This window comes from Canis lupus, chromosome 23 (genome assembly GCF_011100685.1).
Source record: "Canis lupus familiaris isolate Mischka breed German Shepherd chromosome 23, alternate assembly UU_Cfam_GSD_1.0, whole genome shotgun sequence".
Lineage (NCBI taxonomy): Eukaryota > Metazoa > Chordata > Mammalia > Carnivora > Canidae > Canis > Canis lupus.
Window position 1 is genome coordinate 11,123,490 of NC_049244.1, and position 24,396 is coordinate 11,147,885.

The 24,396-nt window shown below is 38.1% G+C and overlaps 1 protein-coding gene across 4 annotated transcripts in view; it reads right to left on the minus strand.

The window, feature by feature from the left end:
* Positions 1-24,396, minus strand: part of ULK4 (unc-51 like kinase 4) — a 603,320-nt gene that overhangs the window by 314,455 nt on the left and 264,469 nt on the right. For all 4 annotated transcript variants that reach the window (XM_038570533.1, XM_038570534.1, XM_038570535.1 and 1 more), the window contains one exon: positions 13,628-13,720. In XM_038570533.1, the coding sequence (XP_038426461.1) occupies positions 13,628-13,720 (93 nt within the window). The remainder of the gene's footprint in view (positions 1-13,627; positions 13,721-24,396) is intronic.

Genomic DNA, 24,396 nt, shown 5'->3' on the forward strand with positions numbered 1-24,396 from the left:
AGGGATTGCATTAAACGTGTACATTGCCCTGGGTAACATTGACATTTTCACAATATTAATTCTGCCAATCCATGAGCATGGAATATTTTTCCATCTCTTTGTGTCTTCCTCAATTTCTTTCAGAAGTATTATGTAGTTTTTCGGGTATAGATCCTTTATCTCTTTGGTGAGGTTTATTCCTAGGTATCTTATGCTTTTGGGTGCAATTGTCAATGGGATTGACTCCTTAATTTCTCTTTCTTCAGTCACATTTTTAGTGTATAGAAATGCCACTGACTTTTGGGCAGTGATTTTGTATCCTGCCACACTGCCAAATTGCTGTATGAGTTCCAGCAATCTTGGGGTGGAGTCTTTTGGGTTTTCTATGTACAGTATCATGTCATCTGCGAAGAGGGAGAGTTTGACTTCCTCTTTGCCAATTTGAATACCTTTTATTTCTTTTTGTTGCCTGATTGCTGAGGCTAGGACTTCCAGTACTATGTTGAATAGCAGTGGTGAGAGTGGACATCCCTGTCTTGTTCCTGATCTTAGGGGAAAGGCTCCCAGTGCTTCCCCACGGAGAATGATATTTGCTGTGAGCTTTCCATAGATGGTTTTTAAGATGCTGAGGAATGTTCCCTCTATCCCTACACTCTGAAGAGTTTTGATCAGGAATGGATGCTGTATTTTGTCAAATGCTTTCTCTGCATCTATTGAGAGGATCATATGGTTCTTGTTTTTGCTTTTGCTGATATGATCAATCACATTGATTGCTTTACGAGTGTTGAAGCAACCCTGCATCCCAGGGATAAATCCCACTTGGTCATGATGAATAATCTTCTTAATGTGTTGTTGGATCCTATTGGCTAGTATCTTGTTGAGAATTTTTGCATCCATGTTCATCAGGGATATTGGTCTATAATTCTCCTTTTTGGTGGGGTCTTTGTCTGGTTTTGGAATTAAGGTGATGCTGGCCTCATAGAACGAGTTTGGAAGTACTCCATCTCTTTCTATCTTTTGGAACAGCTTTAGTAGAATAGGTATGGTTTCTTCTTAATCGTTTGATAGAATTCCCCTGGGAAGCCAGCTGGCCCTGGGATTTTGTGTCTTGAGAGGTTTTTGATGACTGTTTCAATTTCCTCCCTGGTTATTGGCCTGTTCAGGTTTTCTATTTCTTCCTGTTCCAGTTTTGGTAGTTTGTGGTTTTCCAGAAATGCGTCCATTTCTTCTAGGTTGCCTAATTTATTGGCGTATAGCTGCTCATAGTATGTTTTTAAAATTGTTTGTATTTCCTTGGTGTTGGTGGTGATCTCTCCTTTCTCTTTCATGATTTTATTGAGTCTTTTCTCTCTTCTTTTTAATAAGGCTGGCTAATGGTTTATCTATCTTATTAATTCTTTCAAAGAACAAACTCCTGGTTTTGTTATCTGTTCCACAGTTCTTCTGGTCTCGATTTCATTGAGTTCTGCTCGAATCTTTATTAACTCTCTTCTTCTGCTGGGTGTAGGATCTATTTGCTGTTTCTTCTCCAGCTCCTTGAGGTGCAAGGTTAACTTTTGTATTTGAGTTCTTTCCAGTTTTTGGATGGATGCTTGTATTGTGATGTATTTCCCCCTCCGGACTGCCTTTGCTGTATCCCAAAGATTTTTAATGGTTATATCTACATTCTCATTAGTTTCCATGAATCTTTTTAATTCTTCCTTAATTTCCTGGTTGACCCTTTCATCTTTTAGCAGGATGGTCCTTAACCTCCACGTGCTTGAAATCCTTCCAAATTTCTTCTTGTAATTTAGTTCTTATTTCAAAGCATTATGGTCTGAAAATATGCAGCCGAGGATCCCAATCTTTTGGTATCGGTTAAGACCTGATTTGTGACCCAGTATGTGGTCTATTATGGAGAAAGTTCCATGTGCACTTGAGAATAATGTGTATTCAGTTGCATTTGGATGTAAAGTACTGTAAATATCTGTGAAATCCATCTGGTCCAGGGTATCACTTAAAGCTCTTGTTTCTTTGGAGATGTTGTGCTTAGAATACCTGTCAATTGTAGAAAGTGCTGCATTCAAGTCACCAAGTATAAGTGTATTATTATCTAAGTATGTCTTAACTTTGGTTATTAATTGATTGGTAAACTTGACAGCTCCCACATTCGGGGCATAAATATTGAGGATTGTTAGGTCTTCTTGTTGGATAGATCCTTTAAGTATGATATAGTGTCCCTCTTCATCTCTCACTACAGTCTTCGGGATAAACTTTAGTTTATCTGATATAAGGATCGCTACTCCTGCTTTCTTTTGAGGACCATTTGAATGGTAAATGGTTCTCTGACCTTTTATTTTCAGGTTGTAGATGTCCTTATGTCTAAAATGAGTCTCTTTAGACAGCAAATAGATGGGTCTTGCTTTTTTATCTAGTCTGAAACCCTGCGCCTTTTGATGAGGTCATTAAGCCCATTCACGTTCAGAGTTACTATTGAAAGATATGAATTTAGTGTCATCATGACACCTATTCAGTCCCTGTTTTTGTGGATTGTTCCCTTGGACTTCGTCTTTCTATTACAGAATCCCCCTTAGTATTTCTTGCAGAGCTGGCTTGGTGGTCACATATTCTTTCCGTTTTTGCCTACCTTGGAAGCTCTTTATCTCTCCTTCTATTCTGAATGAGAGCCTTGCTGGATAATGTATTATTGGCTTCATGTTCTTCTCATTTAGGACCCTAAATATATCCTCCCAACCCTTTCTAGCCTGCCAGGTCTCTGTGGAGAGGTCTGCTGTTAATCTATTATTTCTCCCCATAAAAGTTAGAGATTTCTTGTTTCTTACTGCTTTAAGGATCTTCTCTTTATCTTTGGAATTTGCAAGTTTCACTATTAAATGTCGAAGTGTTGAACAGTTTTTATTGATTTTAGCGGGGAACCTCTCTATCTCCTGGATCTGAATGCCTGTTTCCCTTCCCATGTTAGGGAAGTTCTCAGCTATGATTTGTTCAAATACATATTCTGGACCTCTGTCCCTTTCGGCGCCCTCAGGAACCCCAATTAAATGTAGATTTTTCCTTCTGAGGCTGTCATTTATTTCCCTTAACCTCTCCTCATGATCTTTTGTTTTTCTCTTTTTTCCTCAGTTTCCTTCCTTGCCATCAACTTGTCTTCTGTGTCACCTGCTCTTTTTTCTACCTCATTAACCCTCATTGTTAGGACCTCTAGTTTGGATTGCATCTCATTTAATTGATTTTTTAATTTCTGCCTGATTAGATCTAAATTCTAGAGTCATGAAGTCTCTTGAATCCTTTATGCTTTTTTCTAGAGCCACCAGTAGCTTTATAATTGTGCTTCTGATTTGGCTTTCTGACATTGAATTGTACTCCAAATTTTGTAACTCTGTGGGAGAGAGGTCTGTTTCTGATTCTTTCTTTTGAGGTGAGTTTTTCCTTCTAGTCATTTTGCTCAGTGAAGAGTGGCCAAAAACAAGTTGTACTTGATAGCAGCGCAAACTCTTCTCACTGTTGCATTGCAGCTGTTCTCTCTTAAATCTCAGGCTGAATTCGTTGGTTTTCAGGATGATTTGAAAGTTATCTAGGTAATTTGATGAGGACAGGTGACTCTGGGACCCTACTCCTCCGCCATCTTGCCCCCTCCCCCCCAAAGATTATTTCTGATGAGAGAGCCAAACTATCTCAATGGACCCAGCTGAAGACCATATGGTAAGGATAGGCAATGAAATGTTTATCAGCTCACCATGAACTTAGGGAAAAGCTCTGTGATAGTAACAAGATAATAGAAGAAAATAAGCAGAAATATATACATCTACCAGTAGCAGGCAAAAAACCTGTTAAGAGTTTTTCCTTTCTGAAAACACAATGTCGAAACAGATTTCAATTGCTGTTGATTTTCCTCACACGTCATTAAGGAAAAGAGAATGCCCTGAATCAGTTCCTAAGGTTTTAGGCTCATACCCTTCTGTAACTCTATCAGTATCAGAATGCAGGGGTGGAATGAGAAAATTAATTTAATACTTACTCCATGAGTGCTTATGTAAACACCTACATTTGCGACATAGGAGATACAGCGATGAATTATAGCATGATTAACATAATAAAGAGTGATTTCAACTCCGTTGATGTGCTTAAAGTCATCAGCACAGGAGTGTCCCAAACCTAGGAGGATAAGAGAAGGAAGAGGTTCCACTGAACCAGGAACCAGGATCATATTATTAACCAGAATGGTGCCAGGAGCTGCCACATTGATAAAAATCAAAGAAAGATGGTGCCAGCACCTAGTGATGATTGCGAAGGGAAACAACAGAGAATTATGCATTTGCTGTTAATAGATCCACACGACAATAAAGATGACTGTGTTAAGGTACTGGACCACTCTTACAATAAATGTGATGCAATGAAACTTAAAAAAAAATAAGACTCCAAAGTCCACTGTGATATTCACTTGGGTTTGTTTTTAAAAGTGGCTCTGCTGCATAGTACAAAGAACAATGGACCAGGAAGTCTGATCCAAAATCTGATCTTCTTCAAATTGACTTGAACTTTGGAGTACACAAATTCCCTCTGGGGCCTCGTTTCCTCATGTATAAAACGAAGACCTGAGCCCAGGGTATTAATCATGTCCTTTTTATTCTGTATTTTTGTTTTTTTCACATCTTGAGGTCTTGCCAATTCTGGAAGGAATGCCCTTCCCAGGGCTGACTAATTCTCAAGAGACAGCAAACAACTCTTCTTGAAGCTCTCCTTTCTTATGCAGATCAACCAATCCAGAGCCATAACCCCAATGGCCTCCTTGGCCACTCCCGGTCAAGCTGATGTTCCCCAAGGCCAGGTACTGAACCAGAGCTGGCCCCTATTCACCCTGGGGCCAGGTACCAAGTGACCAGAGATAGCCCCTACACTCCCACAATCCAGTGAAATTACTCAAACTAGTCAAGCCTACACTTGCTCCCTGCCTCCTTCATTCGTAAACTACAATAAGGGCTCTTGTCTACACTTTGCTGTCACTTCCCCTGCCTCTTGACTAATCCTATTGCTTCTTCACAGGGCTGCCTTTGGTGCAGTACACACCTCCTCTTTGGATCTGTGAGTATAACAAGCTATCTTTCCCAGGGCAGTTTTCTCCTGTTTCTCCAGTTTTCTCCAACAGACCTAAGGACATCTTGCAAAATACCAAAAGCTTTACTGAATTCCCTCTCAGATTGAGTAGGCCTCTGCCATACACAATCAGGAAAGCACTATTTGCAAAGGTATACAATAAACTCTAAGTGCTTTCCTTAAATGTTAATGTCACACCAAAAAAGTAAACTGAAACCATCCACTCTGACCTAGAAATGGCCTTCGATTGATTGTGAGGCGCTATTCTATTAACAGTTTTCAAAGACAGTTACCAACCACTGGAGGTTCAAGAAAAAGAATTTTCCTGAAAAAAGTAAAATGCTGTGCTAAGAGCAAAACAATGCTTATAACTGTTAAAGGGACCATCTCAGTGGAAGTACACAAAATATCCCAGCAAGGTTGATCATTAGGGTAATTTTCATTTAATTTCCAAATTCTTCTCAACTAATATTTAAGGACCAACAATATGCGTGTTACGCAAGTGTGCAGCACTCTAATCCCAAATTGAGGTGGAGAGAAAGGAAAATAAAGTTTTTGGTTTAAGGAGCTGATGAAAGGAGGAAACTCAAAATTGCCCAGTATTTTCAATCTTTTATATTTGCTCTATCCCCTGAAATGACTATACTTCTGTAAGAAGTGCAGAGATGTACCCAATTTCAACAAGTGGCTAGGAGCACTGGGGAATGGGCTATGTCCACGAAGGAGGAAAGATAAGGTAAAAATAGACACTCAAAGGCTCGGTGCCTATTGCAAAACCCCTGGGTTTTATGCTGCGAGTGCTAGTAAAGAATAAATGGGAAAGCCACAGAGGAGTGACCCTAGAATGGAAATGGGAGCTGCCAAGACTCAGATTGACTTGCTTCTCATGATGATGCTTTTTGATATCCATAGGCAACTTGAGAAGCAGCCAATTATTTCTGGAGAAATCAACTCATTCTCATTTTAACAATAAAGTGTTACTGATTACATAGTTATCTTACTCACAGATTTCATCAGAGGAAATATTTAGCTGGGTAAATTCAGCTAACTGAGAAGAGCCAAAACACCTAACTGGCTTATTTTAACTACAGGGAAACCTCTCAAACCTCTCTGATATTTCTCATAATTGGGGTTTTTAGTTTTATCAAACTATAAAATTTAAGTTAAAATATATCAGATATGGCAAAAAAATATATTTATTTAATTTATTAATATAAATTAGGGGCATCTTGGTGGCTCAGTCAGTTAAATGTCTGCCTTCTGCTCAGGTCATGATCCTGGAGTCCTGGGATTGAGCCCCAGGCCCTGAATCCTGAATTGAGCTCCCTGCTCAGCGGGGAGCCTGCTTCTTCCTCTCCTCTGTCCCTCCCCTCTGCCCTACTAGTGCACTCTCTCTCTCTTCATATAAATGAAATCTAAAAAACAAAAAAAGAGGAATATAAATCAAAAGGCATGCAATTTGTTTCTGTTATTAAAATTTTTTCCCCCAATTCTTCGTAGGGCATTGGAGCTCTGGTTTTGATCAGCGTCATGAAACATTTCTTTCTACTCTCAAGGAGGATACCTTCTCTAGGAGTACTTCTTTTACTAGTTCTTCCATTAATCATATGAAAAGGAGAAAGGGGAAGGGGGAGGAGGAAGAAGGGGAATACTTGCATAGCATTTTCTGTGGACTGGATGCTAATATTAACCCTATTTTCCAGATGAGGGAACTTAGGTACAAACAGGTTAAGAAACTTGGCCAAAATCATACAACTATTTGAGTTAAATTCCCTTAGGGTCTCCTATAACCTTAGGGTCCCTTATTTCTGTATCATTCAGTAGTTGCTGATTGGATGGATGGATGGATGGATGAATAAGTGAACCAAAAACCAATGAGGGAAGTCAGCTGAAGCATGGTGACTATAAAGGCAGGAGTATTTTTCACTGAAAGCTATAGCATGGATTCACCATGAATTTCATTTAAGAGATCACTAAAATTTTATTCTTCTAAAGGCATTTCTGTGAATCTTGTCATAAAACAAACAGCTCTAACATTTTTTGAGCAAACTAAAATGGTAATTCTTAGATACACAATAGAAACCACCTTTTGCAATTCGAGATAAGAGGTAAATTTTGTTCCAAAAGAGCTCAAGAAGTTAAAATTCAATTTGTTTGTTAAGGAAGATTTGCTGAAAGCTAATTAGCTCTTAATGAAAACAAGCTTCTGGTTACTACTGTTCTCCCTAAGAGCAACGGTTTGGTGCAACCTACTGTAAAATTGAGAGAGAAAAGGGCAGAGCTCAGAGGAATTAACACATCCCTTCTGATAGTAAAATTGGAACAACATGGGAAACAATTTACCTTTCTGTTATAAACCCAAGAAACTAGATTTACCAGGGCAGTGGTGCTTTAAAAAAAAAAAAAAAAAAAAAAAAAAAATCCTGGTCAGATACAATGCAGATTTGATCATGCTCTTGTCCCTTATTTGAAGGAACAATAAATTCTCAATTGTACTCTAAGTTTTTGAAGACTTCTTTACCACTAAGAATCCTACAAAATAAGAAAAAACAATGAAACAATGTTGCACTTGGCATAGAATGATTTAATGTTCCAGTGGTTATCATTTGGTACTCTAAACTCTTAATGCAGATGACCCTAGAACAACACTGGTTTGAACTGCTTGGGTCTACTTATACAAGGATTTTTAAAAAAATAAATATAGTACAATACTATAAATGTCATCTCTTCTCCTTACAACCTTCTTAACATTTTCTTTTCTCTAGCTTACTTTATGTATGTATATAATACATATAACATACAAAATATGTGTTGATCGAAAATTTATGTTATCAATAAGACCTCCAGTCAATACTAGGCTTCTAGTACTTAAGTTTTAGGGGAGTCAAAAGTTATGCAGAGTTTTGACCATGCCTCTAACTCCTACATTGTTAAGGGTCAATTATATATGCAAGCTACACTGACTATATTTCAAAGAACATGATGCAGATGAAGCTAAGAAGTTAGATTTATAATAAATGATTTATTTTATATTACTAGAAATCTGTATATGAAAATTAAGGCATTCTACTCTTGATATACACTTAAGATCAGCATTTTGCCTAAAAGTCACTGCTACCAGGTGACGGGACAACCTCCTAGGTTAATGAGTTACCATTCTAAGACACAGGTCAAAGTAAAGTATAGGTAACACTCTTCTTAGGGCTAGAGCTAACTTTGTTTTAGTTACAGTAAGCAACTAAATATAATACATTCACAAAAACTGACATGTTAGACCATAGAATCAAATAAAAATTAGCAAAAACAAAAATATTATCTAATCACAAAGCAATAAAACTAGAAATTAGTAACAAAGAGGCAATATTCACCTACACAATGGCAAATTTCAAACACAGATACACATTAATGTGGTAAAGGTTTGGCACAAATAGATATTCTCATACACTGCTGGTGGAGAATAAGCTGGCACAACCTAGATTGGGGGCATTGAACAACATTTTTCAAAATACAAATGTTAGACTAGTAGTTCCCAAGCTTGTCTGCATACTGTAATTACTTGGAGAGGGTTAACATTACTATGCCTGTGTCTAGCCCTGGAGATTTTTATTAAGTTTGCCTGGGATGTGGCCAGTCTTTAGATTTTTTTAAAGGATTCCCCTGATGACACTAATGTACAGATAAATTTGGAAATCACTGGTTTATGTACCCTTTGATTAAGTAATTCTACTTTTCATTACTTATTCTACACATATATATTCACACATGCAATGAATGGCCTATGTCATTAATCATAGCTTTGTTTTATGATATCAGAAGTTTAGAAAAACATAAATGTTCACCAAAATGGAACTTGTTAAATAAATATGGAGTATTTATAAAATGCAATTCTTATGTATCTGTTAAAAAGAAGTACAGATGGTATGTGAATTATATCCCAATAAGCTGTTGTATGTATTTTTAAAAAGAAGTGCAGAATGGTGCATTCAGCATACTACCAACTCTATGAAAAACCACACACACACACACAGGTAAGAGTGGCTTTCACCTTGAGTGAAAATATGCCTTTCTCTGTATACTCTTTCAAATACTGAAATCTGTAATATGTTATTCATTAACTCCTAAAAAATATTTTTTTCTTTTTTTTTAAGATTTATTTGAGAGGGAGCATGCAAGTCAGCACACATGCATGTAGGGGAAGGGGAAGAATAGAGACAATCTTCTCACTCTCATAACCCTGAGATCATGACCTGAGCTGAAACCAAGAGTCACACTTAGCCAACTGAGCTACCCAGGCACCTCTTAAAAAATAAATTTTAAAAGTTAAAATGAAATATAAAATCAATCTGGTCATATCCTTCTCCAAGCAAACAGAATCTATATAAGCAAACAGAATCTGTATAAGCTAACATTCAAAGGGGCATGAGAGAACATTTTGGTGTGATGAAAATTCTCTATCTTGATAGAGGTGGTGGTTGCACAATTATACACACTTCTCAAAACTCAGAAAACTGTATACCTAAAATGAATAAGTTGTAGCCTATGTAAATTATTCCTCAATAAACCTGACTTTAAAAAAAAATTTTTAAAGCTTATATGACAACCAAACAATGCCAGTAGGAATGCAAATTGGTACAATGAATCTGGAAAATTCCTCAGCAATATCTACTCAATCTGGGCAAGCACAAGCTCTATGAGCTAGTACTTCTACTCCAGCATCGGTGCCCAAAAAAGACGTGTACAGATTCACCAAGGAACATTCAAAGGAAAACTTATTGCCAAACCATTCAAGACAGCAAAAAAATAGGAAAGTTGTTTAAAGTAAAATGGATTAGCAGACTATGGTTTATTTGCTCAATGGAAAGCCAAGTAGGAAGTGATTCAGTTTGAGGAGTGGCACTGCCAAGACCAAGGAACTGTTGGCAAAGAGCGTGAGCAGAAAAAAATACAAATGCCCCAACAATAAAATGAGTTAGTTAACCTCACTCATGATAAGAGAAATGTGAATTAAAATTACTCTGAAATAATCTATTTCATCATGCTGGAAAAATTCCAAAGTTTAATGACAAATTCTGATGGGAAAGCTGCAGGAAAACAGGCATCCTCAAACATGTCTCTTGGAGACGCAAGATGGTAAAATCCCTATGTTGGAAAATTTGGCCATATCTAAAAAAAAGTTTTCAAATGCATTCATCCTTTGTTTTTTTTTGTTTTGTTTTGTTTTGCTTTATTTATGATAGTCACACACACACAGAGAGAGAGAGAGAGGCAGAGACACAGGCAGAGGGAGAAGCAGGCTCCATGCACCGGGAGCCCGACGTAGGATTTGATCCTGGGTCTCCAGGATCGTGCCCTGGGCCAAAGGCAGGCGCCAAACCGCTGCGCCACCCAGGGATCCTCTGCATTTATCCTTTGAAACCTAAATCCATTTTTAGGAATTCATCCCATAAGATGTACAAGCATACATACAAGATGATACAGAAGATTATTCATTGTTTGCAATATCACAAGATTAGAACTCAAGTCTATCCACTGGACACTAATTAGATAAATTATAGTATATCCATACAATGGAAGATTCTGTAACTGTAAAACATAAGCTCTCTATATATTGCTACAGAAGCAAATGTTGGGGTTAAGTGAGAAAAACAAGGGTCAGGAAAACATACATAATATGCTACTTGGGCATAAAAGGGAGAACTGGAAAAAGTACATATTCACATTAGCTTATAGTAGGGCACTACATAAACAAAGGTAGTTAGCCATTTGTGATCATGGGGAAGTGAAGGAAAAATAGAATGGATAGAGGGAGGAATAAGACTTCTCAGTATCTATCTTTTGATATATCTGTATCTGTTTATCTATCTATCTATCTATATTTTTTCCTCCAAGGAAATCTATTGCCAATTCCAAAATGTTACACTGTTTTTTAAACTCCAGCTAGAGAAATAAATACAAACTCTGAGGTCTAATTACATATAACTTTTCCGTCTTCATCCCTCCTCCAAGGCGTGTGAGTAGACTTTGCAAGCTACTCATAGGTTGCTACAGCCTCTGGGCCTAGGACTTTCCCATTTAAAGTATGGGGTGGGGAGAGGTTGGGGAGACAGCAGTAGGCTTTTAATGCTTTGTTCTTGATCCCTGGAGCCTCTGTCAAGACTGTTTGCCTCTTTCATAGGAAAAGAAAACAAAGAGAACAGAAGAATGAATCCAGAAAGAGACCTTACATACAGCAGAGGTGCTTTTTAAATGGGTGCTGGAGAGTCAAAAGTAGTTTTAATTAACAAAATTATTTGGATATCTTTGCACTCAAATTTATCTTGCCCATTCAAACTGTTACACTGTATTATATAATTCAAAAATTATTTTTCTCATTTTAAAAACTATTCGCCTAAGTAGAAATCTTTGCATATATATATATATGGAGTTTTTCTCTACAAGAGATACTTTGAAGAAGAACTGAAGATTGAAGGTTGTGCACCTTTTAAAATTAAATATAGTAAATAAATATTAAAAGGTTCAACGTTATCAGTAGATAGTAAATGCAAAATGAAATCTCATTTTGGCAAAGATATTGCCAAAGGTATGAATAAATACTTATATAAAAAAATCTCCCAATAATTTTGACAAATAAAAAGACAAATTTCAGAAAAATATAGTGATACTATACGATTTTTTAAAAAATCAACAGCCAGAAAGCAAAGCCATTTATTTCTGTATATGCATATTGAATTTAAACAGCCAGAAAAGATTCAGAAGAGACACACACCAAAGCAACAGCAAGTATTACCCCTGGGACAGAGACCTGTGTATGGCAGTGTGGGAGGGAAATGAGGAAGCCTGGAGGACCACTTGATTTTACTGCTGGATTGTAATACACATACAATATATTCAGATGTGACTTGTCACACTAAAGCAAGGAAAAACATTTTTAAAAATTAGTTCATTGAAGGGCGCCTGGGTGGCTCAGTCAGTTAAGCGTCTGCCTTCAGTTCAGGTCATGATCCAGGGATCCTGCTTAACGGGGAACCTGCTTCTCCTCCTGCCCCTCCCCGTGCTCATGTTTTCCCTCTTTCTCTAATAAATAAAATATTTATAAAAAAATTAGTTTATTGAATTCTGCGTGTTAACATTAAAAAAGAATAAAGTGTCTCCCAAGTGTATTCATTTTTAAAATAAAAAGACTGTATATATAGGTCATCAATTTCACTAGGTTCTTCCCCTCAGTATGAGGCAATTCAGATGAATTTCATAGAGTTGGCAAGAAGAAGAAAGAGCCTAGAAAACATGAACATGACTGATCAAGAGTCAACATTAAAAAAGTAAATGCAATCTACCCAATCTAATGAGAGGATATCATCAGTATACAGTATTGGCATCTGGTATCAAAATTCCAGGAAAGAAGTAATTGTATGACTTTATATTTGACTTCTAATACAGATACATTCTTTAGAATGAAATATCTTCTGTAGGAAGAGAGAACAGTGCCATTGAGTGATGAGTGCAGAAAGCTCATTGGTCAAACTTTTAAAAGGCTAGAGAGACACAGGATTTAGAACTAGGAAGGGTAAATGGTCCCCAATTTCTTTTGCAACATGGCACAGAGAGTACAGGGTAGCATTTATATGTCACTCTCTAGAAATAAGTGAGGCCACTCACAGCAGAAGGCAATAGGCCTGGAATCTACAGCAGCCTCAGCACTACAGATGCCCCAAAGCCCAAGAGCACCTTGGCACCCCTGTACCTCAGTCATGGCATACCTCTGTGCCCTGGCCCAGCTAAATTCAGAGAGTATCTACAAACAGACTTTCCTGCTCCCTAGTAATACTGCTGGTGGCTCATCATTATGCAAGACCTTCTGTGGCAGAGCAGATGAAAAAACAAGGGGTTTGGGGCTGTGTGACTTAGTTCTTTCCTAAAGACCAACCACAGAAGTGCATTACACCTGCAGATGGTATCTGAACCCAAAGGTTCTCAGACATCACCTAACAACTAAAACTAGCTTTCTCCTAGGGCCTCCTCTTTGCCCCATCTGTAGACCTGGGGCTCTCTCTCTGACAAACTATCCTGCACCTGCCTGAAAGCAATTGCCAGCATCCTAGGAACTAGTTCTAAGATATTTGGGATCATCACACATAGTAACTTCAATAGAGGCCAAAGCTCTCCTCTGCTAAATGAAACTATGTCAACTTAACAAAATGGTAGAAAATAAGTCTATAGACATTACACAGATTTAATAAACTGCTCAGTACAATAGGAAGCACTAATTGACATTTCTTAAAGTACGTGTGTGAGGGTTTTTTTTTTCCTCTTTAAAGACTTTACCATTCTGAAGCAATCATGAGTCTCACAGTACAAAAAGTCCAGTAAGAGATACAAATAGAGACCCAAAATTGCATCAACATGAGATCGCACAAGTCACCAACCTTGACAAATGAACTGCTTCGGTAACTCAAACCTTGGTCTCCCAGGATCTCATCATCTTTAACATTTTTAGAATATATGAAACTCATTTTATAGATGAAAGACAAGAAAAAGAAACCTGGAGTTACACTACCTGGTAAAAGTTGGGTTGTGTTCAGTCATGGCAACTAGCAGCTTCAGAGCATATGCTGGTACTGGGTCAGGCTCCGTGAGGATGTGCTCATACCTGCAAGGATAAAGTGATTTTAAAAAATAACAGGTTTGTCACTGAACCTTTCCTCCAAACAGCAGAAGAAATATGCCATATGGTCAAACATAAAGACACTGAAATAAATGTATAAGGTACAGGACCCACACAGGATGCTTCATGTCCTGAAACTTCAAAGAGCTTCACCCGACAATGGCAGTGAGGACACTGACCTGCCTCACAGAGGTCTGTTTTGGGGAAGATTCAATAAGACAATCCAGGAAAAGATGGGTATTGGGCTGCACGCATAGTAAGAGACCAATTAAAATTAGGCATTTGTGGCAGGGTCCCCAAGAGCACCCTCAAGTTCAGAGAGGTGCTCATGGTGGAGACTCAGGAGAGCTACCCCACCAGATACAGATGAATCATGAAGGAGGAGGGGTGGACAGGCTTCCTTAGGCTCTCTTCCACCCGAGCAAGGTCAGACAGAGCACAATCTTCTCCAGCAATGAAAATGCAGTGCATGCATGGGGTGTTTCTGCCTATGAGAGACTCAAGTGATCATGGTTTTTACTGGGGCTGGACACACCAGCAACCTCTAACAGGAATCAAAACCCCTCCCAGGAAGAAAGCAGGCATTCAGCATCAACCCTGCTGTCTACACAACAGCCCAGGTAGCCTGACCTCCCTTTAGCAGTTAAACGGAGTCTGGAAACACTCTGGGCACCAAGTTCTAAGATGCCAGCCTGCCAAGGGCCAGCTGATAGCCCAGGAAGCAGTCCTTTCTAAGGAGAGCAGTCTCAGGCCTGCTCCATGAACTCTTCTCTGCACAGTATTATTCTAATTAAAACTTAAAAATCTGAAACGAAAATCACTGGGGCCCCTGGGGGCTCAATTGGTTAAGCATCTGCCTTTGGCTCAGGTCAGCCGGCACCCGGCTCCCTGTTCCACAGGGAACCTGCTTCTTCCTCGCCCTCTGCCTCTCCCCCTGCTTGTGTGCTCGTGCTCACTCTCTCGCTCTCTCTCTCTCTAATAAATAAATAAAATCCTTTTTTTAAAAAAGAAAATTCCCAGAAAGAATAAAAATAAATAAATAAAAGTTCTTTATTATTAAAACTTTCCACAACACAGTTCAGACTGCACCCCCCATGTGATCTGTGAGGCAGACTATGTTGTAACCTGTTCAGGTTCAGCTATCCAGTACACAGCACCATGGAGGTGCTCAGGAAACAACTGTCAGGCAAAGGAATGAACAAACAGAGAAATGGACACACAAGCAGATAAACGAATTTGAGTTTATGACTCAACTCTAGAACAATCACCAACTAAAAAGGGAGTAAAATATCCCCCCAAACCCAAAATGTATATTTAAAAATCCATGACATGAAGCGGATGCTTTTCATCTTGAGAATAGGGCCCCAGGCTCTTACTCAGAGCCTACTTACTCCCATTTTGGAAATCATTCTATAACAAGCTTAATTATGCAGCCTCTAATCCCACAGCCATTAAAAAGGAGCCAAGTAAAGGGAGGAGAGGGACTATGACAGAAAGAGTGGGACTTGAAGGCATAAGAAAAAAAAAAAGAAGCAAACCCAAGAACTCCAAACAGAGAGAAGCCTGGGGAGCATTTAACAGAGCAGCAGCAGCTGTTCATACCTCAATGGGACCACAGGGCCCATTACACACCATAATGCTCAAAATGGGGGTAGTGAGTCAAGAAAATGTTAAATTGGGTAGAGTGCTCTGTTTAAGAAGGCAGGAAGCACCATATTTTACAAAGGTTTCTCATAAAACATTTTTAAATTTTAGCAATTAAGAGTTTTGCCTACTTATGACAAAGATAAAAGTCAAAATACCCATCATTCATATACAAGATCATAAATGTTAATGAGTCAAAGAGAATGTCATGTTAAAAAATACAATACAACCTAAGCCTAATTTTAGGAATGAAAAAAAATCAAATTTAGGAAAACAATACATTTTACCTTATGAATAAAAAAAACAAGGAAACAACTTTAAAGGTAATAAAAATGTAGTCATAAAATTTTAACATCCAGTTTGAACTCTTTTTAAAAAATGAGCAACTCAGCATATCAGACAGATATCATTATTCCTTTCTATAAGAGTCTTGTAAAATAAAAAGCTCTCATATCCTAAGTTTGGGGCACCCAAGGCGATTTAGTGGTTTGCTAGAAAGACTCACAGAAAAGCTGTTACACTAACAATTAAGATTTGTTACAGTGAAAATCAGCATATATGAAAGGCACATAGGGCAGAGTCCAGGCAGGACTCGGAGCAAGCTGTCATTTGTCCTTTCCCAGCGGAGGTATGTGGACAGAGCTTACCCTCCAAGCAACACTGTGGACAACACAGGTAAATACTGCCAGCCAGGGAAGCTCCCTGGAGCACCGGTGTCCAGAGTTTCATTATGGGTAAGGCACATGGGCAGGAAGGGTCTATGTGGAGCCTCCAGCCCCTCCGGAAGTCAAGCTGATATGTCATGGCCCAAGGCCCCCACCAAAATTCACATTGTTAGCATAAAGTATCTAGCATGGCTCAAGGCCCCATGTATACAGACTCTCTTAACAGGCAGGATATTCCAAAGGCTCAGAAGTTATCTCCCAGAAAAAGGTTAAGGGCCAGTCTCTTTGTAACAATGTAGGGCTTAAACATCCCGCACTTGCTAAGTTAACTCTTCATGACACACATCCTGAAGAGGGAAACTGAGGCACTTCTGAGTTTAAAGGGAGGCATTGAGTTGGATAGGAGAAAGATGCACTCTTCTGCTGCCTACCAGTATTCAGAAACTATCAGCCAGAGACTTTCTATTCAAGTGAGGATGGGAGGCTTCCAACAAGTCACACATACACACACACTCTAGATGCTGGGCACCCCTTGTCTCCATTCCCAGACTTAGCTAAATCACAGAGGAAAGGACCCCAAACCTACATGAATTTTAAACAGCTTCAAAAAAAAAAAAAAAGAATTTTAAACAGCTTCCTATGTAATCTGTACTTTTCTTGTGTCAAGAACAAGAAAAAATATGGACAACTGGTTAGGAATGTAATAGACAATCTCAATAAGACTGAGAAAATACAAAATATTTTAACATAGAATTAACAGGAATGTGTATAACCTACATTTAAAAAGAACACATGGATGAAAGCTTAACTGCCTAAAATTCAAATGTTGTGGGATGAGATTCATCCGACCTTGAAATGAGATGTAAAGATGAAGCCCGTACCAGCCTGTGCATGAGGATTTTCCCAAAGAATATTATGTTTTTCTCCCCCTTGAAAAAAAGGGTAAGATTCATAATAGATATGTTTAGAATACTAATATTGAATATATTGAATATACTTCCATTTCATCAAAGATAGGTTTGTAATGGTCAGCGAGAACTAGCCAGAAGAATGCTGTGATTTATTAAGCTTGTCTTCTGAACAGAGATAAAGCAGCTGAGCTGATACTAATTGGATCTCACACTCTTTTGAATGTGACTTGGCAGGAAAAAAAACAGTGATAAGTCTAGACTCCTGAAAAGGTTTGGAAGGAGAGTGACCAGAGGAAGAACTGGTCCATTCTGATGGACAGAGGCTGGAGAGGAACATTCCAAGTGCCCTGAGCCAGGATACAGACTGAGATCGTGGACAACATAACCCGCCCCCCACCACTCTTGTCCTTCTAGAATCCTCCCACATAAGGAGTCTTTTCCAGGTCCCAAACAGCTAGAACCCAGGCAGGAAAAACCATTCGTAGTCAATCAATCCACATCTATCCCAAATGAGAGAAAACTTCTAAAAACCACACATTCAGGAATCGAAGGGATGGTCTCCTCCCTATCTTGCTAAGCGCCTAGTGAAACTGGTGCCCAGTTAGGTAAACTAGCAGGAAGTGGAAACAGGCTATCAAAATAACTCTGCGTTACTGGGAGAAGCTACTCTGGGGAAGTGAGCAAAGAACTGGCCAAGTGGAAAGAAGTATCTATTCTGCTGGGGGAAAGGAGAGGCCCATATCTTGAAGAGGTCCACTCTGTTTGGAGTTAGCCACAAATGCACATTTCTACATCGCAATGGAGTGTGCTCTGAGAATTTGGGTCGGGGGGAGGGAGAGAAGGATTCTAGAACTCCCAAGGAACTTGAGAGGGAAGTATAATGAGGAAGATCCCTAAATGAAAAGCTAAATGAAAAGCTGAATTACTTTACAAAATCACAATAAGTATTAAGTGTTGTGGGATCAGGAATATACATATAAATTAAAAAAACAGAAAAGTGATACACATTGGACAAGAAAGAGTGATCTGTACTTAAAGGTACTAATTTAGATAGACACTCAAATCATAAAATGATCAAATAAAAGGAACAAAGTAAAACATTATGATGCTTCTGCTATATAAAAACATTTGTGATTTAAATTTATATGCAAAATAAAATTATCTAAGGAAAAGATAAAGTCAAAATACTCTGTCTATCCTGATTTCCATCAGAGAATGCCAAGTTCATGTCTATTTTAACATAGGCTATTTGTGGTTAAGGGGTACAAAGATGCAATAAAGAATCATCTGGATGTCCTCTAAGCCACCAACATATAAGCCAGGTAGTCAAACTCATGACTTTTACTGGATATTATTTCAAAGCCAGATAAACATCTCTATGGTGTATTGCCACTAATGGAATTCACTTACAAATTCCAATTTCTAAGAGAAAATACAATTCTAATTTGTCAAAAACATAGCCATCTCTGAGATTCTAAAAAACAAAGCCTTAATAATTTATGAAGTCATTATGGCCCTGATGATTGCACAGGTCACAAGAGAATTATAAAGAAGAAAGGCAATGCTCATTTTCCCCAGGAGAGAAATGCCAAATGCCATATTGTCATAAAAACACTGTAAGCACATTTATATCAGCATGATCTCTTTTCAAAACACACAAGGCTAAAAGAAAATATGAAAACTAAAATACATGTTGGCAAAGTAATTCCAGCCTAGCAAAGGCAAATTCCTATAGAGATTTTCTCCATGGCTTACGACCTCCCGTAAAGCCTTTCTGGACTATCCTACCTGTATCAACCCCTTCCATGTCCCTCTTACTACCATTCTCTAACCCCTGACACTGTTTTACGTTTTATAATTAACTGAATCCACCTTACATATTTATCTGCTTACTGCTTTGTCTCACCCACTAGAATGTAATTGCACTGAGGGGCAGGGATCCAGTCTTGCTCACCATATAATCCTCAGTGCCTGGCACATGGAGATCACTCAATATATATTTGTTGAAAGAAAGAAGGAACAAATGAAGGAAAGAGGGAAGGCAGGAGGGCTTTAAACTTTGTAGGCATAGTCATACAATCTAGTATAAATGACATCATTTACTTTTGTATGAATATTAAAATTTCCTCTTTCCCAAGAAAGCAATGGTGTCTTTCCCAAGTGAAGGATCTAGTTCCCACTTATGGTTAAATACGGAAAGAGAAATGCCCTCACTTTATGAAACAAGTCTCCAAAAAAAAACATTCAGTCAGGAGAAGACTACTTTCGAGACTACGAGTTCATTGATAATGACTTTGATATTTAACTTTTGAGAGGTGCCAATTTTAATTGATGTAATCACTCTGGACTTAAGTTCCAGTAAACATTGCCTCGTCTGTATGAACCTTTCAAAGAAAATTTTGTCTCTCTGCTGAAGGAAATCATAGCAATTTCCTGAGTATATATGGTTATCTTCCAGAAAAAAACTTTTTCCCATGAATCATCCAGATAACTTGGTTATATTAGTGGTATTGCAACTACCTTAGGGAAGAGAAGCTGAAGGAGGCAAGGAGAGGAGAAGTGAGAACATGTGCACCAAGTGCCACAGAGCCAAGATTTCATTATAAGTATATACTAATCCCAAGAAGCAGACTGCGAAGTGCCAACACCACCAAATTGAGCATGCAGAGTTTTCTCAAGCTGGTATCAGAAGAGGAACTCAAAAAGGTTGCAAGCATGAGGGAGGTCTGATATAAAGATGGAGGGACCCGTGAAAAGATATGTAGGCACCTAATGGGATGTAGGGTGGCACAGAAACAGGAACTTTGGACCTACAATTATGTACTGGGGTGAATAATGGCCCCAAGTGATATATATGTCCAAGTCCTAACCCCCAAGACCTGTGAATGGGACCTTATTTTGAAGAGGCTTTATAGATGTGGATAATTTAGGGTAGGTCTTAAACATAACGACAGATGTCCTTACAGGCAAATTCGAGGCAGACACAGGAGAGAAGGCCATGTGAAGACAGAGATTGGGGTGGACACTGCTATAAACCCAAGAATGCAGGCAGTCATCAGAAGCCAGAAGAGAGGCATGGTTTTTCCCTCAGAGCCTCCCAAAGGAACCAACACTGCCAAGACTTTGAACTTCTGACCTCCTGAACTGTCAAAGAATAAATTTCTGTTGTTTTAAGCCAGTCGGTGTGTGGTAATTCAGCCTTACTGATGCAGACTACAAGAAACTAATGCAGACTACAAGAAACTGATTCTGCCAATAACATGACTGAGCCTAGAAGCAGCTTCCTCCCATAGTCTTCAAGCAAGGACTCAGACCAGCAGACACCTGACCTCAGTGGCATGAGATCCTGAATAGAGAACCCAGTCACACTGTGTCAGACTTCCAACCTACATAGCTAAGCACATGTTGATTTAAGCCACTAAGTGTGTGATAATTCATTATGCATCAATATGCATCTAATGGAACAGTTAAGAGTTTAATATTCTTATAATTATTATATTTGTTAATACTCATAATGCAAAGTTACATAAAAGTTTTGATGGTGAGCATCTTTTCTTGTTCCTGATCTTAACAGAAAAGCCCTTGAGTAGTATTTCAAAACTGTGATCAGAAGAGTTCTGGGAGATGTTACTAGGATAAGCCATAGGAAATAGTGTCTCAACATCATAAAATGTTGAGAAACACTGAGCTTCAGAAAGTTAAATGGGTGAATTGTGGAATTCAAAAGCCAAGGGATAGTAAACACACAGAACATTTCAGAAAGAACATGTGTTCTGTGGCAGGTTTATGAACATTACACAGGCACACTGTTGAAGGAAGTTGGCTTCAATATTTAATTTATACTTAACTAAACCTTTCTATTTACAGGACTTACAGACTTCTTCAGTTAAAAAATAGTAATTTCTGAAATATTTGGCTCTACCAGACAGCCTTATGTTCCATAAGGGCTGTGCCTATCTTGGTCATTATTATATCCCCAGAAACTAAAACTATGTGGATATAGTAAGATGTACTCAATTAGGATCAGTGAACAAATAAGCTGGTTAAGAGAAAAAAACAAAAAAATAAATAAAATTTAAATTTAAATTTAAAAAAAGGAGAAAAAACATTCTCTCCCCAGCTCACTTCACGTAACTATCACATGCAGGTATCCCCTGGAAATAACTTGGCCTGTTTACTGTTCACTAGTCTGCCCCTTCCACACCTTTGCTTACCCCATTCTTGCCTAGAAGATCTACTCCTTTTCTATGCAACCCTACCTACATTTCAAAGTCTAACTGAAATACCACCTATCAACGGTGTAATAATTCTCCACATAGAAAAGGCACTAAACAAATACTTACAACTAAAGTTCATCTCTTCAGAAAGCAAAGCATGTATACTGTGAAGAGGTGACAATTCTTTTACATTAATTTATTAATTTATATAGAAAGCAATCCATCCATGATATTTATGATAGATGAGGTTATGGTTAATTTTAAGTGCTAACTTAACAGGGCCACAGGGGCAGAGACAGCGACACTTGATCAAACATTATTCTAGGTCTGGATGAGGGTAACATTTGAGTCAGTAGACTAAGTAAACCAGATTGCCCTTCCGAAGGTGGGTGGGCTCATCCAAGCCGTTCAAGACCTGAGTAAAACAAAAAGGCCAAGTGAAAGTGAATTTCTCTGTCCTACTGCCTTGAGCTGGGGCACTGTTCGTTGGCTGGCTTCAGGCTGGAAATACCAGCTCTTCTTGAGTCTCCAGCCTGTCAGTTTTCAGACTGCTCTGTACTCTATCAGCTGTCCTGATTCTCAGGCCTCTAGTCTCAAACCAGAACTACCCCATCGGCACTCCTGGGTCTCCAGCTTGCTGACCATCCATCTCAGGACTTCTCAACCTCCATAGTCATGTGAGCAAATTTCCTTATTGTAAATCTCCTTCTCTCTATATATAACCCTATTGGTTCTTTTTTTTTTTTTTAAGATTTTATTTATTTATTCATGAGAGACACAGAGAGAGAGGCAGAAACATAGTGAGAAGCAGACTCCCTGCAGGGAGCCTGATGTGGGATTTGATCCCAGGACCCCAGGATCATGCCCTGAGCCAAAGGCAGACACTCAACCTCTGAGCCACCCAGGTGTCCCCATCTTATTGGTTCTATTTCTCTGAGACCCATAACTAATATTTAGTAAGATATTTACTCTTACAACTGAGTTTTCATTCATATCTCTAGCAGTTCTGATAAGCACCTGGAACACAGGTATTACATGGTATTTAACAAGATTAAATTACTATCCTCCCTGAAAATTTCATTAAAGCTTTTAGAAAAGACATCCACTCTTTCCCTAGGATCAACACCCAGGAGCTATTTAACCACCAAATAAAAAGAGCCTCTCTGAGAACAATGCCACATAGCTGCAGGCAAAGCAGAGATGGTGAGAAAGACACAACAAACACACAGGACTGTACGCATCACTCACACCCCTGAATCCAGCTATATTTAATGCCAGCAGAGCTCATAATGTGAGCACATAATTATTTTCCAGATTAGTTTTGAGTGTTACCACTTGGAAATAAAATAGTTTTAACTAATACAACACTTTTGAGTGAAAACTGAGAAGCCTACTATATATATGTGCATGAAAAGCCTAACCTCTCAGCTTTAGCCAAAGTCTTGCTTAAAGTCAAAGAAAGATTAAAACTTTAACAAAATTAAAAGTATGGATGTTAATATGCATATTTGCCAAACTAAAGCCAATGTCATGTCACTCTTATAAACTGCAGAAACTTCACAATTCTTTTATTAAAGTACAACTGACATACAATATTTTCTTAGTTTCAGGAATACATCATGGAGATTCGGTATTTTTATACATTACAAAATGATCCCTGTGATGTCTAATTATTACTACCTGTCACCACAGAGTTATTACAATATCACTGCTGGCATTCTGTAAACTGTACATGACATCCCTATAACTCATTTATTTTATAACTGCAAGTTTGTATTTCTTAACTCCCTTCACCTATTTTGTCTGCCCACCCCACCCCCCTTTGGGTAACCAACAGTTTATTTCCTGTATCTACCAGCCTGTTTTTGTTTCATTTGTTTAATTGTTTGGGTATTTTTTTAAGATTTCACATATAAGTGAAACCATATGGTATTTGTCTTTCTCTGTCTGCCATATTTCACTTAGCATAATATCCTCTAGGCCCATTCATATTGTCCAAACGGCAAGATTTCTCATAATTCTTAAACCATATATTTACCTACTCAGAGAAGAACATGAATTTTTTATGATTAACATTTCTAAACTTATAATCACCAAGAGTTATCACCAAAGACTAAACTCCTTGCCAAGATTTCTAGTTTTCTAGAGTCAAAGTTAAATGAATGCATTAGGTAGATTTCATTTTTAAGTTTTATGAACATTTACTGAGCCCTTACTATATATACCAGGTAGGCACAATCAGCAATATCTATTTTAACAGCCACTTCATACCTCCAATGTACTATTACTACTACTTTTGTACAATTACAATCTTCCTTTTAAAGGTTAATAGAAAATAATGTACCTAAAAATAATAGTAGCAGTGTTACTACTATGAAGAGTGTGCCATGCCCTATGCACTATACTATTTTACAAGTGGTATCCCATTTAATTGCCCACAAGTATCTTCTGAATTATATACTATTGTCCCCATTCTACAGATTGGAAAACATATACTTCTATTTTTCAACTGCATGTGGTTTCATTTGTATTTTCCTCTGTAATTCCTCATCACTGGAAAAGGTAAAGATATATATTACAGGGACTACATATTATTTATTCCATCTCAAATAAGTAAAACAAAAGCACTGGATTATAGATTTAACATTTTTCATTTTGCAAACTCCTCCAAAAGTGGGCAAACTTCAGATAATAAGAAATTTTATTTCAAATTTGCATAGGTGTTACCAGTGATTAGTAAACTGTAAAGTCCTGTTAAAGGAAATCCTGTCCCTACCATGGGGGCACCTCTCAGGTCCTGAGAAATGCTTCCCTACAAGCTGTTAGCAGATATCCAATGTACATCTCAAAAATTACATTTTCACAAAAAAAAGAAAATCTATTTTTAGGCATTTTCTTATCAGAAAGATGCATATAATTACATATAGTTTAGAAGTGTAAGATGGCTCTGAAAGCATGAATTAATCTCAGAGAGAAGGTTCTAATCTTATATTTACCCATATTAGTACAAACATACACACTCAGAGATAATAAATGGAACCAAAAATACATTTACTGATAGTTTCTCACTGAGAAAGCTCCACATAACAAAGTTTTAAATTTTGTTCCATAGAGATAACCACTTTCTTGCTTTGGGTATCAGAAGTATTCTTATAGTATATATTCGTTATCAGGAGTCTCCCTGAAACCAACTGCAGCAGTGTAGACATGAAAAGAAACAAGGG